Raw genomic sequence first — 13,173 nt, 5'->3', positions numbered from 1 at the left:
GCTGATCGAACACCAAGGTGGTGGAGAGCAACAAACTACTTGTTCACCAAACCCTTTGCTGTTGCTCCCAGTAGCCTCAAAGCTGGTGCCCATTTCTAAATTTCTGACTTGGATGCAAGTTTTTGAGGCATAAAGACCATGTGTACTGCCAAAGGGAGCCTTCTGTAGTCTGCCAGTCCACATTGGGCTACCTAATAACAAATCACAGCCCTTATTGGTCACCTTTAGGAACTATTTTCATGATTGTGCTGCTCCCCAACTGGGGAATCCGGCACTACACCATTAAACTTGTCAGTGCAGCCTGTTGCATTGAGTCTGCCACAAAATCAGCAGTTACATCACTGGCATTGTGTAATAAAGCAGCCAGCCTTATTTTTCAGACTTTGTTAAAATAAGGAATAAGAGGGCAGCTCTCTGTGCCCCTTTTTTATAAATTAAGTAGGTTGCTCTTTTACAGTCAGTTAGGTCTTCCATTTATTGTCTGATTATCTAAACCTTTGTGTTCCTTCCCATAGGTCTCATACAGGACAATGACAGTCTAAACGGTTCCTATCTTGATCCTAATTACCAATCTATAAAATGGCAGCCTCATCTGCAGAACAAATGGGTCCCTCTCTATGATGCCAGCTACAAGGAACTGTAAGTAAATATTTTAACCCCGGTTACTTGCATACCTTATTGCACATGGTCACTTTACGTAGAAAAATTAGTTTAATTAAAGGCCATGTGGATTCAGATGGTCTTATCAGTTTTATTGAATCATACCGTTGTGACGTCCTACAGATAAAGTTAAAATAATGTTAATTTACAGTATTCGAAGGATTAATGTATCCTAGATAACATAAGAAATCCCTTCTTGATTTGTTTGGGTATGTAGAACATCGGATTTGTGTGCAGAACATGGGATTTCAGAATATATGGGCTCATTTACAATTCCAGGGCACAATGCTGGGTGCAAAAATAGCTAGCCATGAAACCTGTTAGTCCTGAAAGTAATTCAGTCTCTGGGGCTCATATACAAGTACAGCGTGCAAGGCACTTGCACATGGATTGGTGTACCAAATAGCAAATTGAAAAGGTTTGGCTGTGGAGACTTCTACCTTTATGGAACTTTTTTTGTTTGTACATATTAGAGGTCATTGGGGCTAACATTAAGCTTTCATCTTTTTTAACAGACCCATGCCCACCTATAAGGTGGATGCCGACAAGGGGTTTAACTTCTCATCTGGAGATGATGCTTTTGTGTGCCAGAAGAAAAACCATTTTCAGGTCACAGTGTACATAGGAATGATTGGGGAGCCAAAATATGTTAAGACTCCTGAGGGTATCCTGCCAATTGAATGCTTCTATCTTAAATTAAATGGAGTGAAGGTGAGTTGCTAGCAGGACAAAGAGATATATGCAGGACCAGTGGTATGGTAGATCAGAGAGGGCGTTTGATTGGTTCCATCAGAATTACAGGGGTCTCTTGTTAGAACATACTTACTAGTACAACAAAGATTACACATCAAGGGTATTGCAACCTCTATTTCTCCATCTTTCTCCAATTGCAACCTTATGCATCCCTCTGGCAGCCAAAGGCTACTGGAGGACCATAGGTTGAATGTCCTTTATTTATGTAAATGCTCTGCTTTTAGAAAAGCCCCCAGCCTTGCTGCATTCCCAGGGGCTCATATTTCCTAAAATTAGGTGAAAATTAATAGAGAAAGTTATGTATCTTGTTTCATTTGGATTTTTAGGATCCATGAAATAGAAACAAACAAAACTGCCTGCATTGTGAACAAATCCTAAAGGGAATTTAATACTACAAGACCAAAGGACTCATTTAAAAATGGGTAGGCACCACCAGCACTTGGCAAAATTCTGTATACCCTTTTTGCAGTGAAATGTGCCATATGCAGCTTGCACCAGTTGCACATTTGTTGGCACATCTGATGCCAGCACAAACTGCAGTGCTTGAGAATGGCTCCGCTCCTTAAAGCTCCCACCCCTCCGTAAGGAGACAGTGAGTGAGTTTGACAAGCGGTGGGAGGGATTGATGAGTGTTGTGATTCACGACGGTGAAGCTCATTGCATTACTGCTCCTTCAGCCGGGCAGTCGCTGAGTAAGGGTGAAGTGATAGTAGGCCAAACTAGGGGCAGGTAAATGGGTTATGTGCCAAGTTCCTGCCTCTGTTGTGCCCCAAGCATGTGCCCCTTCTGCCTACACCTTCTTCAGGCCCTACTTAAGAGCATACGAGAAGCCAGTATTTAATACCTGCCTTTAGTTGGTACTCTCCATGTACCTTTTGCTCACAGGCATTCTGTCTTGCACCTTAGTAAGGGTTCTTAAACACAGGCATTTTTTTAATGTGTTTACAAAGGCATACTGAGTTTGTAAAAACACATATATTGCATTTATATACCTTTTATGAAACCCAATGCAAAAAATAAAAACTCTGAACAAACAACAGAATTTATGGAATCAATTAACTGATGCACTCGAACATGCGTCTAAAACACATTTCAAATGCGCAAAAAGATGCCCGTGTGTAAGAGCCCTAATGATCCTCAAGTAAGAGTACAAGTACATCAACCTATGGACTGCCTGTTTCCTGCCACTACATGTTGAGCACAAGTTGTGCCTGCTAGCTTTCCATTCCAACATATTGTTTGTCTTTGGGTGAATATTAATTTGTCTTATTTTATTTGTTTGAAAACCAATGTTTTTTTGTTATTCATCATGCCCATGGTACCTGTCTGTCTCTGCAGCTGGAGGCCATAAATCAATCAATTAGCATCGAGCAGTCACAGTCTGACCGCAGCAAACGTCCATTTCACCCTGTAACGTAAGTTATTGCGAGGTTGTGGCTTTTTGTTTGTTTTCCAGACTTTTTTTTTAAAGAATATAATCTCTTCTACGTTGGGGTCTCCAAGTTTTGTCCAAGTTATTACTAATTCAAGAAAAGGGGTTGTACCTGTTAAACCCAGATCTATCTTTAGGGGGTGTAAAAAAGGAACAACTGCCCAGGGCCCCCCACATAGTGGGGACTCACAGAGCTGCAGTTGAAGAAGGGGAGAGTACGTGCTATAAGAAATAAAGGCAGCAGGGAAATATGGATGGATGTAAATGGTGCCCAACTCACGTTGTTTCAGTAGTTATTAATTTCATATGTTTTCCAGCATCCACTACCATCTAAATGGCCATAGTTTGGACCTATCTGTATAACTCCAAAATGAGGTTTAACCTGCAAGGCATGATGGCATAGCCTGTTGTGTGCACAAAATGTTGTTTCAATGCATATTTGCATGGGTGGGTGGGCACTATCTTATTACCTGCCCTGAAGCAGTCAGTCTCTCTGTGTAGCAGTAACCTGAATTTAGACTACTGCATTCTAGTGTGCTATATGTAGATCCCACACATACTATCTTTTTCAGGCTATCCCTTCCCCCGGATCAAGTCACTAAAGTGACAGTTGGCAGGCTGCATTTTAGTGAGACCACTGCAAATAACATGAGGAAGAAAGGAAAGCCCAATCCAGATCAGAGGTGAGTACACATGGGTCACACGCTATTCTGCATGGATATAAGTAGCCTGTGTACATCCAACCATAATCTATAGCAGTCACATCCACTCAGATTTACTGACACATACATAGTAGCACAATTGAAGAACATCATTCACACCAACATCCTATATAGACCACAGGTGAGAAGTATGCACAGAACACAAAACATATCTATTAAATTCTTTCTGGCTATTCAACACACTTGTGTGCTGGAAATATTAGCCTACTGTACAGTTTATTTACAAGTTTGCCCTTTATTTACTTTGGTGCTTCCATTATTTAGGTTATGCTTTTTATTTATACAAAAGTGTTCACAGTTGGGCAGTAGTCCCCCTCCTGTTTTTGTAACTAAGTTAAATTTAACTTGGCTGTAACCTTTCTTCAATCTGACAGCCTCTTGTCTAAGGCCCTTTTATGAATGAGCCCAGAAATACTTTTCTATAATTACTATTGCAACTCAAACTCAAAGGGTGAAGACACACAGAACTAATAGTAACAGCTGCTTGTCACGCCTACTAAAGTAGACAATGCTAATTATTTACTGATAATTGTCTCTACGTGTGTTTTAACGGAGGTAATTCTCTGTATTATCTACAGCAGGGTATATTCTGAAATGTAGTAGCTATTAAAAAGTAGCAGGTACTAGTAGCTCTGTGTGTCTTCACCCCTTAGAGTGCACAGTTGATTTGGTAATTCCATGCCAGTCTCTGTTTTGCCTTCCCATTTGAACTGACTCCCTGTAAGTCCTTAATGTGCCCTTTTTTCTTCTATGCAGATATTTCCTCCTGGTTGTGGCTCTCCAGGTTCAAGCACAGAATCAGACGTACTTGGTGGCAGCACAATCCTCTGAGCGCATCATAGTCAGGGTACCTAAAAGCAAACTTTGTTTTTTATGATGATGATAGTTAAGAGTTCATGTTTTTACCTGACTCTATGACTTTTTTCCTAATAGGCTTCTAACCCAGGCCAGTTTGAGAGCGACAGTGAGGTGCTGTGGCAACGTGGGCAGCTACCAGATACTGTCTTCCATCATGGACGGATTGGCATAAATACAGAACGACCAGATGAAGCTCTTGTGGTACATGGCAACGTCAAGATTATGGGCTCTCTCATGCACCCGTCTGATATTCGAGCCAAGGAATCCGTCGAGGAGGTAAGAGTGGATGAGTTAAATAAACAAGAGGATTCTAGGGAATCAGGAATAGGAACAAAACAACCTATGAAGGTCAAAATTGTTATATTAACAAGGATTATACTTGAATGAAAGATAGAACTACTAAAAACTTAAGCAGCCTACTATTTTATATGTGCTAAGTGTCTGGTTTCCTTGCATTTTCAGGTGGATACAACAGAACAGTTAAAGCGGATCTCTCAGATGCGCCTAGTTCATTATCACTACAAACCTGAGTTCGCAAGCACTGTTGGGCTGGATGAAAATGCAGCAGAAACAGGTCATTCTTCCAGACTTTCTACTGTATTCCTCCCCACCTTTATTGAGAACATATCTCACCTTATTAGTGTAACATCAACAGATTCTCTTTCTTTTGTGACTGGGCTAACTGTACTGACTACTTTCTGCAGGGGTGATTGCTCAGGAAGTGCAGGAGATACTCCCTGATGCTGTTAAGGAAAGTGGAGATTTAGTGTGTGCAAATGGGGCAACCATTGAAAACTTCCTGGTTGTTAACAAGGTAAGTCTAAGTAAACTTGTTGTCTGTGAGGTGAGTTGAGGAAGAGTTGCTCTTTGCTAGGTGTGTGAGAGTAAATATTGATATTTACAATGTGAGAGAATTGCATTGGACTGCAAGTGTTTGGGGTAGTTGTTATTACTTGTATGAGAAAGAGATACATGACTGTAGGTATTTTGAAAGAAAAACATTTTTGTATGTGACCTGAATACACCATCTTCATAATCTCCAAGGAACGGATCTTTATGGAGAACGTGGGAGCTGTTAAGGAACTCTGCAAGCTGACAGACAACCTGGAAACCCGTATTGATGAGCTAGAAAGGTGGAGCCGCAAACTGGCCAAGCTCCGGAGGCTGGATAGCATGAAAAGCACTAACAGGTATTAATGAAAGATTCTTCCTGTCGAGATCACTAGAAAGTTCACACAGAAGAACTGACCTTACTCATTACCTCACATATTATCATTTCCTTCTCTTGTTGTGCTTGTCTTCCCTGGTGCTGCTACACACAGGTTCCATTAACGCTGCTCTGTTTACTTTTAGTCACACTGGCAGTAGTCAGTTCAGCCGTGCAGGGAGTGTGCCTTATAAGCAACGTCCCCCCAAAGTCATGGGCAAGGTTAGTATATAATAAAAAAGCATATAGCAACAAGTGGCTGCCTGCTTTTGTCTAACAACTTTTGAACTTTTTGATATGCCTTTATTTCTGACTCTATCTTCATGTATATCAGTCTTTTTAGCACTGTCTAACGCTGGCCATACACGTGAACATCCAATCATTTGGCGAGGTTGCCAAATGAGCGGATCTTTCCCCATTATGCCCACCTTGAGGTGGGCGATTGATATGAGATTGATCCCATCATTTGGCCCTTGGGCTGAAAGATCAGATGACATTTACTGGATGCAGGCTGTCAGGACAAGAACTGCATAAACATGCCAATGGGCTTCTAGCCCTAATGGGATTTATAAATCTGTCTAATTAACACCTGGTTGATTTTCAACAAGATATCGGCTGGCAGGCCTGTTTGACGGCCCCATACACAGGCTGATAAGCTGCCAACTCAGACTGACGGCAGCTATTATCAGCTCGTGTGTAGCCACCTTTAGGTTCACTTATGTACGTGTAAGGTGCAAAATCCAGGCAAATCTTGTTTTTTAATCAAAACACAGCCTAAGAATTCCATAGAGGTAATGTGTGCTGGTAAAATTGCATACACCAAAATGTTACCAATCCAATGGCAAATTACCTTTTGCTTTCACGTTTATGCATGCATTTACTTTCATATATTTAATCCCTAGCATTTTATGAGAATTATTTGTAACATCTTTTATGCTTTCATAATTACATGTTTATCATAATGATTAAATATGTGTACCATTGCATATCAGTATGTGATACCATGTGTGTTATTTTATATATATATATATATATATATATATAAAAATTGCTAGTAAGCTGCACACCATAAGAAAAAAGTTGATACCTGGGTGCCTGTGCGGAAAAACAATATATAGGCTTGAATGACGGCACACACAGGATTTGCAAGAAGAAATCACTGGATCAAACAAAAAGTATTTGCATCAGAGGTTTATTGATTCCAACGTTTCAGCTCCCTGACGAAAGCTCCCGTGTGGAGCTGAAACGTTGGAATCAATTAACCTCTGATGCAAATACTTTTTGTTTGATCCAGTGATTTCTTCTTGCAAATCCTGTGTGTGCCGTCATTCGAGCCTATATATATATATATATATATATATATATATATATATATATATATAAACTTCATTTCTCTGTCCCATTCAGACTGTCTCTGGCCCTGCAGACCAAAGCTGTGTCAGTCAGCGATTCCTTCAAGCAACCATAATTGCTCTGGTTATTATCATGGCTTTCAGGTAAGAACATTTACAAGGAAAACAAGATTTCCAACTTCTACAGAGAATATTATACTAAATAATTTACAAAGCACATTTTTTCTCGGCACACAAAAGACTACAGCAATTAAAACAACCATTGCAGCTCTTTTATAGGCAGGGGCAAAATATTATTAAGTGAGCTGGCACTGGGAGGACATGTTTGCCTCTTGCTTGATTTCACATATCAGACACAGGGCACATAACCTCTTCCCCAGCTGCTTCCTCTCCAGTGTTATGATAAGGCAACCTGTTAACATCCAGGCAGCCCTGTTTCCTCTGGGCCCCTAAAAGATGTCCGACCTGGCTGCTACTGATGCTGGCCCTGTTCATACCCATCCACAGATCAGCCTACCTTTATTACTTCTATATTCATACCCAAGTCCATATTTTGTAGAATTCTTTCAGTACCATGGCCCTTATTATACATACATTTATTCCTGTTATTTTTTGAAATTCCCATATACTGCATCTTGTTACTTAATATTTATCCTCACTATCACCCTACTTAACTGTGTATCTCTTTTCATTAACACGTGTAATGGTTTCCTTTTTGCAGTGTCATCTCTATGACAACACTGTACGTATTGAACTTGCGCAGTGAAGATGATATGCTGGGCATTGACGGGTAAGTGACTGGGTTTCCTAAAGAGACAGAAATATACATTCATGTAACATTCCTATTAACTACCTTCCTGGTTGCTGGAGAAACAGGCGTGCAGTTGTTCAGAAGAAACAAAAAGAAAAAAAAGCTTTGGCCTACTGATTTTCCATTTCCCATTCCAGATTAAAATACTTTTATGAGCAGCATTGGCACAGACCCCATACTGGCATTTTGTGATACCCTAATTCCACCTTACCTTCTTCTCCCCACTTTTTTCACACCCTTTTGTTCTCCCTTATTTCCTTGCTATCCTCACCTTGTGTCAATCTTTTAATTGTCTTGTTGATGTCACTCCTTTCTTTTCTCTCTTCCATCCTCACCACCTTTTTCCACTTTTATCTTATATTCTGCCCTCCCCAATGTATCTGCTCTAACTTTCATTCCAGTTTTTCTGGGAATTATTTTCTTATTTTGATCAATGTGAATATCTGCCTCTGTTTTTTCTTGCCTATCAGTTCTTATATCTCATGGTCTTATCTCCTTGCTGCTGGCAGCTCTCTTACTCGGCCCGGTAGCTGTACTCTGACTTTCTTCCGACAGATCCACCTTACTCTTCCTTATGCTTTGTGCACAGGGTACGTCTATATCTCTCTCATATTTGTACTACTGCCTGAAGCCATCTTGCTTGTCACACCGAGGCATATACTACATAATTTATTTCTTTAACAAAACCTTATTTCTTCCCTTCTGGCTTATGTCAATAATTTTTATTTTTATAGGTCTAGCCAGAACTTTGACACCACACAACTGAAAGGCTCCACCACCCCTCCACCGAAGATAACAAAAAGTCCAGGTTAGGTTTGATCTTTGTGGGGATTCTTTTGCTCTTTATTTATATAAAGCCTTCAGAGGCCTCCCTCCCAAAGTGCACCACTGTTGATCCCATTTGTCATACATGTTAATAAAAATCATATTATTGCATCTTTGGCCACTTGACCAGGCTTCTTGTGATGATCTCCGATCAGTAGCATGTACAGCAGGAGGTAGAAGAGATTAAAGGCCTTTAATAAAGCTTCACAGTGTCAGGAGTGAAATGCACATCAGGCTTGTCCTGTAGTGTGTATTTTATAGATTTATTTTAAGAATATACAATTGTAAGGTAACAAAAAAAACTGTGTGACGTGAGGAAAGAATCGCTCTATAAATTTGAATTGAGGTTACTGCTCATTCCATGATACTTAGTAATGAGATAGGGATGGTGGGCAGGTAATAAGCACACAGGGGTACAAATGGGACATAGTTGGTTTAGCATAGTGTGGAGTTGATGTGGTTTGGGCATATTTAGGTTGCTACTGTTCTAATTTTTAATAGCAAAGTTAATGGGTATGGACATTTTCAGTTTTAGAAACCGTCAGTTACTATTTACCTGCTGATGATTTTTAGGGTAGAAATAAAATTTATATATATAACATTTGGTCAGATAAGTGGAAAATCTTTGCACCCTCACTGAGCTCTGTGATAAATTGTCTCCATGTTATTTCACAGACTGGCAACAAGACCCTCCGCTTACCATTAACCTTTGCATGGATCCGCCTTGTGAACCTGTCTGCTGCCCTCGCATTCTAAGCTCTGAATCTCCCACCATCACCCGGAAAACCTCCGCAGCATCAGCCGAGACCAACTCACAGACAGGTTGGAAATTAGCAAAGCATCTGCTAAAACTTATTTCTGTACAGGGTGTTCCCAATCTAGAAATAGATCAGTCCCTGGGAGAAAAAGTTTTTTGTAAATGATCCTTTCCCTAGAATCAATATATATATTAATATATATATACTGTATATGAATTATTTGCTTTTATTTTTGCCCTATATCTAAGATTTTTACTTTGCTTTCTGGTTATTGTTGTCACTGACCTTGGCAACTAAATATATTGTCTAAAAATATATTAACAATATATATTGGCTGTGAGCCTAGTGTGTGTTATTAAAGTTTTATTTCTTATCACAAATATTTTATTAATTAGAACCTCCTCAAAAATAGCCTGAAGACTTGCACATTCAAGTAATTTTATTAGGTCAGCAGAGGGTGATTTATGATACCATCATGACAGTACTGGGCTTTTTTAACAATCTCCCAAATCAGGATTGCACCCCTTGGTGCTTATTCACTTGCACACTGCACCTCACACAAGTTAGGGGGCAGATGGGAGGGTGGTTATGTCCCTGGCCCAGTCAGGCCATAAATACAGTGATGTTAAATGCATGCTGCACTGTACTAATCTGAAAATCACAGGTCTTTGTACTGGCACTGTACTTCAGAAGTGAGTGAAGGCCTGCACTGGCAATCCGTAGATTCTGGCATATGATAGAGAGGCTGCTGTAAGATGCCAAAGACATTTGCTATTTATTGGGCCTGTGGGGGCTGTTTGGGACTCTTTGTATTTCTGGGGGGCCTCTGTGTACTTAAAATGCCAGGGCCTATTTTGAATCTTAGTCTGGACCTGAATCTGAGTCCAGACCCACAGCAGGCTAGATGCACAAAATTGGCTGTTTGCCTCTAAATTAATACGTCCTCAGTCTTTATTATAACCATAAATTTGCCTTCTTGGTACACACAGTACGACTGCACCTGCCTCAGGGGCCCCTGCACCCCCCAATGGGCCCTGCAGTGGCCTTCACATACACACACACCCACAGGGTCCTCCGTCACCTGTCTGTCCCCCTCCCCAACGCGCTAAAATTAAACGTACCTTCAGTGTATCATGGGAGGGAGACCGTTGGCTTGGGGGAGCTCTCTTCAGGGATTGGGTCTGGGCTTCCGGGGCCCACCAGGGCTGGAGCCCACTATTTTTTTTTCCTGGTGCCCCAGTGGCCCAGTCCGACCCTGCTGCCCCCACCTCAGCTTACTCAAATACAAGGGAGGTAAGAGCAGAGGGGTAAGAGGTTGCCACATTAAGGCTGTTGCCTCCACCCCAGAATTGCCTCTGCACACCCCTGACCCCCATTCTATGTCAAAGAGTTTTCTCAGAGACAAAACTTATTAATATTCCTATGTAATATTCCCATAGACCCTGCTCCATCCACAATTATCAGGAAAGCAAAGTCTCGCAATCTGGACAAGAACCGCAACTCCCTGCAGACCCTTCCCAGACCAGTCAGCCCTGTGCCACCTTATACCCAGGGCAAAAGCAAACACAACCCCAACAGTCTTCCAGGGCAGGACCTCCGCGGAAGGAGGAGCTTGGAGGAGGAAAGTACACCCACTACACCAATGGACAAGACTCAAGGAAATGGCTATGGTAATTAAATCATCATTTTATTCCATCTGGCTGCATTTTTTTTATGTGTGCCTAAATACATAGATAAATAAAACTTATTATGTTATGCCCATGCCATATCTAACTATAGTTCATACAGTTAAAGTAAACCCTATTTATAAGTAGCATTACCCTTATCCATATGACCAATATATATACATATAAAAAAATATTTAACTCTTTACGGGAGGAATGGTCATGTAGGGGGAGCGCTGGTAAGGGTTGGGTCTGGGCTGGGATTTTTCCCGGAGTCCCGGCGGCACAGTCCGACCCTGTGTATGCGCGAACAGGAATTTGCGCAGGGGATGCCAGTAAAATGGTAGCACAGCACTCAGTTTTTCCACAGCCTGGGTAAAATACTTTGCAATCTAATTTGTGGGGTGCCAAAATGGGTTTGACCAGATTTTGCAGGTTAGATTTTATCTGATCTTGTCATGCAACTCCCCACAACTCCCCATAACAGCAGCCTACAAATTCTGATCTCCATAGGCTGCAATGTAATGTCGGATTAGATAGAGTCAGATATTTCTTTTGTTCATGCATCAACAATCAACAGTAAATGTATTTCAATGAGAAACAAAAGTCTTTCCGACATTATCAGTTTTTATTTTGTCACATGCATTTCCCTTCCGACAGGCTTGTCATGTCGAATGGCAAAAGTTACATGTAGTTTACACATCAGATATTTTCTGATTGTCAGATGGGTTCTGTCGATACAACACCATGCAACAAAAGTGATTGTGGAGTTTAGCCCTAAATTATAGCCTTCCTGTAATTTAGAGCTTTCTGGATATCAGGGTTCTGGATAAGAGATCCCCTACCTGTAGATCTGTTCAGTTTAGTACTTCTTTGATAATATCTTAACTGACTGGAGATGCCCCTATATGCTATTAGCTATATCTCAGTCTCTCTGTATCTCCCTAAACAGACACTCGCTACTCTCTCACCTCCGTACGCCTGCTGGAGACCGACACGCTCATTACTAACCGTTCATGTGCCTCGCTCGATACCTGTGGGTGAGTGTTGCTCAACTGTCTGTATAAGTAACAATACTGGGTTATATCCCTGCCCCAAGGTAACTCATCCTGATATTTCCCTACCCTTCCAGGTCAGGAAATTACACCTATAAACTCCCCATCAGCAAATACAGTCCTCTGTCCGGCAGCCTTACCTTGGAGCTCAAGTGAGTTTTAATCATTGCATATCCCTTTCTCTTGCTGATGCCTGCTCAGTGCATTCATATACTTGGCATTAAAAAGCATGAATCTAACAAGAATCTCATTTCAGTTCCTCCTCACCTGTGTCGGTGAACTTCTGTGAATCATCAGAAGGAAAGGGCTGTCAGGAATCAGCAGCTGTCACATCTCCCAGGAACCAAAGCTGCCCCCAGGTATACTGAGATGTACTAGCATCATAATACTTGGACTAGCAGCCAGGGCAGGAGTTAGAAGGAGCCTTTGGCTCCCAAACTGTAGGTTTGGCCAATAAGTGGGACCCAGAGCAGTGGCTAGGGGTTTAGCCTGGATGCCAGTTATGAAATCTAGGTAAAATGCCTGTTGACACACAAAGATAATGTTGGAAGCCATGTCTATAGCCTTAGTTATGATTAAGTGCTCCAGATATTCTTGCAACTATGGCTGATACATTCTTGTTTTCATATATATGTAATCTAATTATGTGCTAAGAAACACCAACCCAATGTTGGATCTACCTGAGGGCAGGATCTTGAAAAGTCTGAAAACTACTGCCCACATAAACATGGTGGGAGGGAGTATGTAAATTGGCAAAAACTACAAAAAGTGGATACTAAATTTGGTGAACCTAAATCAAGTTTTTGTGAGTGTGTGAGTGTGTAGAACTTCAGAAGTCTACACTTTTATGAAGGGACGCAACAGGCTAGTCATTTTGCCATGCATCTCTGCAGTTATCATTTGATGCTTGCATTGACCCATAAATGTCTAGCACAGGTTCTCACAGGCAGATTTATATTTCACTTGGGTTTTTTAGGGTCAGTAGAAAAAACATGGTTCTAGACATAAAAGGCACTAAGTTTGCCCATAGCAACCAATCAACCTGTTCAAAAGCAAACATTTCATTGGCTGTTATG

At 41.1% G+C, this 13,173-nt stretch overlaps 1 protein-coding gene across 4 annotated transcripts in view; it reads left to right on the top strand.

The window, feature by feature from the left end:
* Window positions 1-13,173, top strand: part of myrf (myelin regulatory factor) — a 90,232-nt gene that overhangs the window by 74,810 nt on the left and 2,249 nt on the right. For 3 of the 4 annotated variants that reach the window (XM_004913404.4, XM_002937648.5, XM_031900542.1), the window contains 19 exons: window positions 516-639; window positions 1,176-1,371; window positions 2,752-2,828; window positions 3,418-3,528; window positions 4,324-4,414; window positions 4,501-4,701; window positions 4,888-4,999; window positions 5,130-5,239; window positions 5,470-5,615; window positions 5,779-5,854; window positions 7,040-7,128; window positions 7,706-7,774; window positions 8,305-8,385; window positions 8,530-8,603; window positions 9,296-9,442; window positions 10,818-11,048; window positions 11,995-12,082; window positions 12,175-12,249; window positions 12,354-12,456. In XM_004913404.4, the coding sequence (XP_004913461.1) occupies window positions 516-639; window positions 1,176-1,371; window positions 2,752-2,828; window positions 3,418-3,528; window positions 4,324-4,414; window positions 4,501-4,701; window positions 4,888-4,999; window positions 5,130-5,239; window positions 5,470-5,615; window positions 5,779-5,854; window positions 7,040-7,128; window positions 7,706-7,774; window positions 8,305-8,385; window positions 8,530-8,603; window positions 9,296-9,442; window positions 10,818-11,048; window positions 11,995-12,082; window positions 12,175-12,249; window positions 12,354-12,456 (2,201 nt within the window). The remainder of the gene's footprint in view (window positions 1-515; window positions 640-1,175; window positions 1,372-2,751; window positions 2,829-3,417; window positions 3,529-4,323; window positions 4,415-4,500; window positions 4,702-4,887; window positions 5,000-5,129; window positions 5,240-5,469; window positions 5,616-5,778; window positions 5,855-7,039; window positions 7,129-7,705; window positions 7,775-8,304; window positions 8,386-8,529; window positions 8,604-9,295; window positions 9,443-10,817; window positions 11,049-11,994; window positions 12,083-12,174; window positions 12,250-12,353; window positions 12,457-13,173) is intronic. The other variant, XM_004913405.4, reaches the window with a different exon arrangement.

The sequence above is a fragment of the Xenopus tropicalis genome, chromosome 4 (assembly GCF_000004195.4).
Source record: "Xenopus tropicalis strain Nigerian chromosome 4, UCB_Xtro_10.0, whole genome shotgun sequence".
NCBI lineage: Eukaryota > Metazoa > Chordata > Amphibia > Anura > Pipidae > Xenopus > Xenopus tropicalis.
This window is presented reverse-complemented; position numbering and strand designations above follow the sequence as displayed.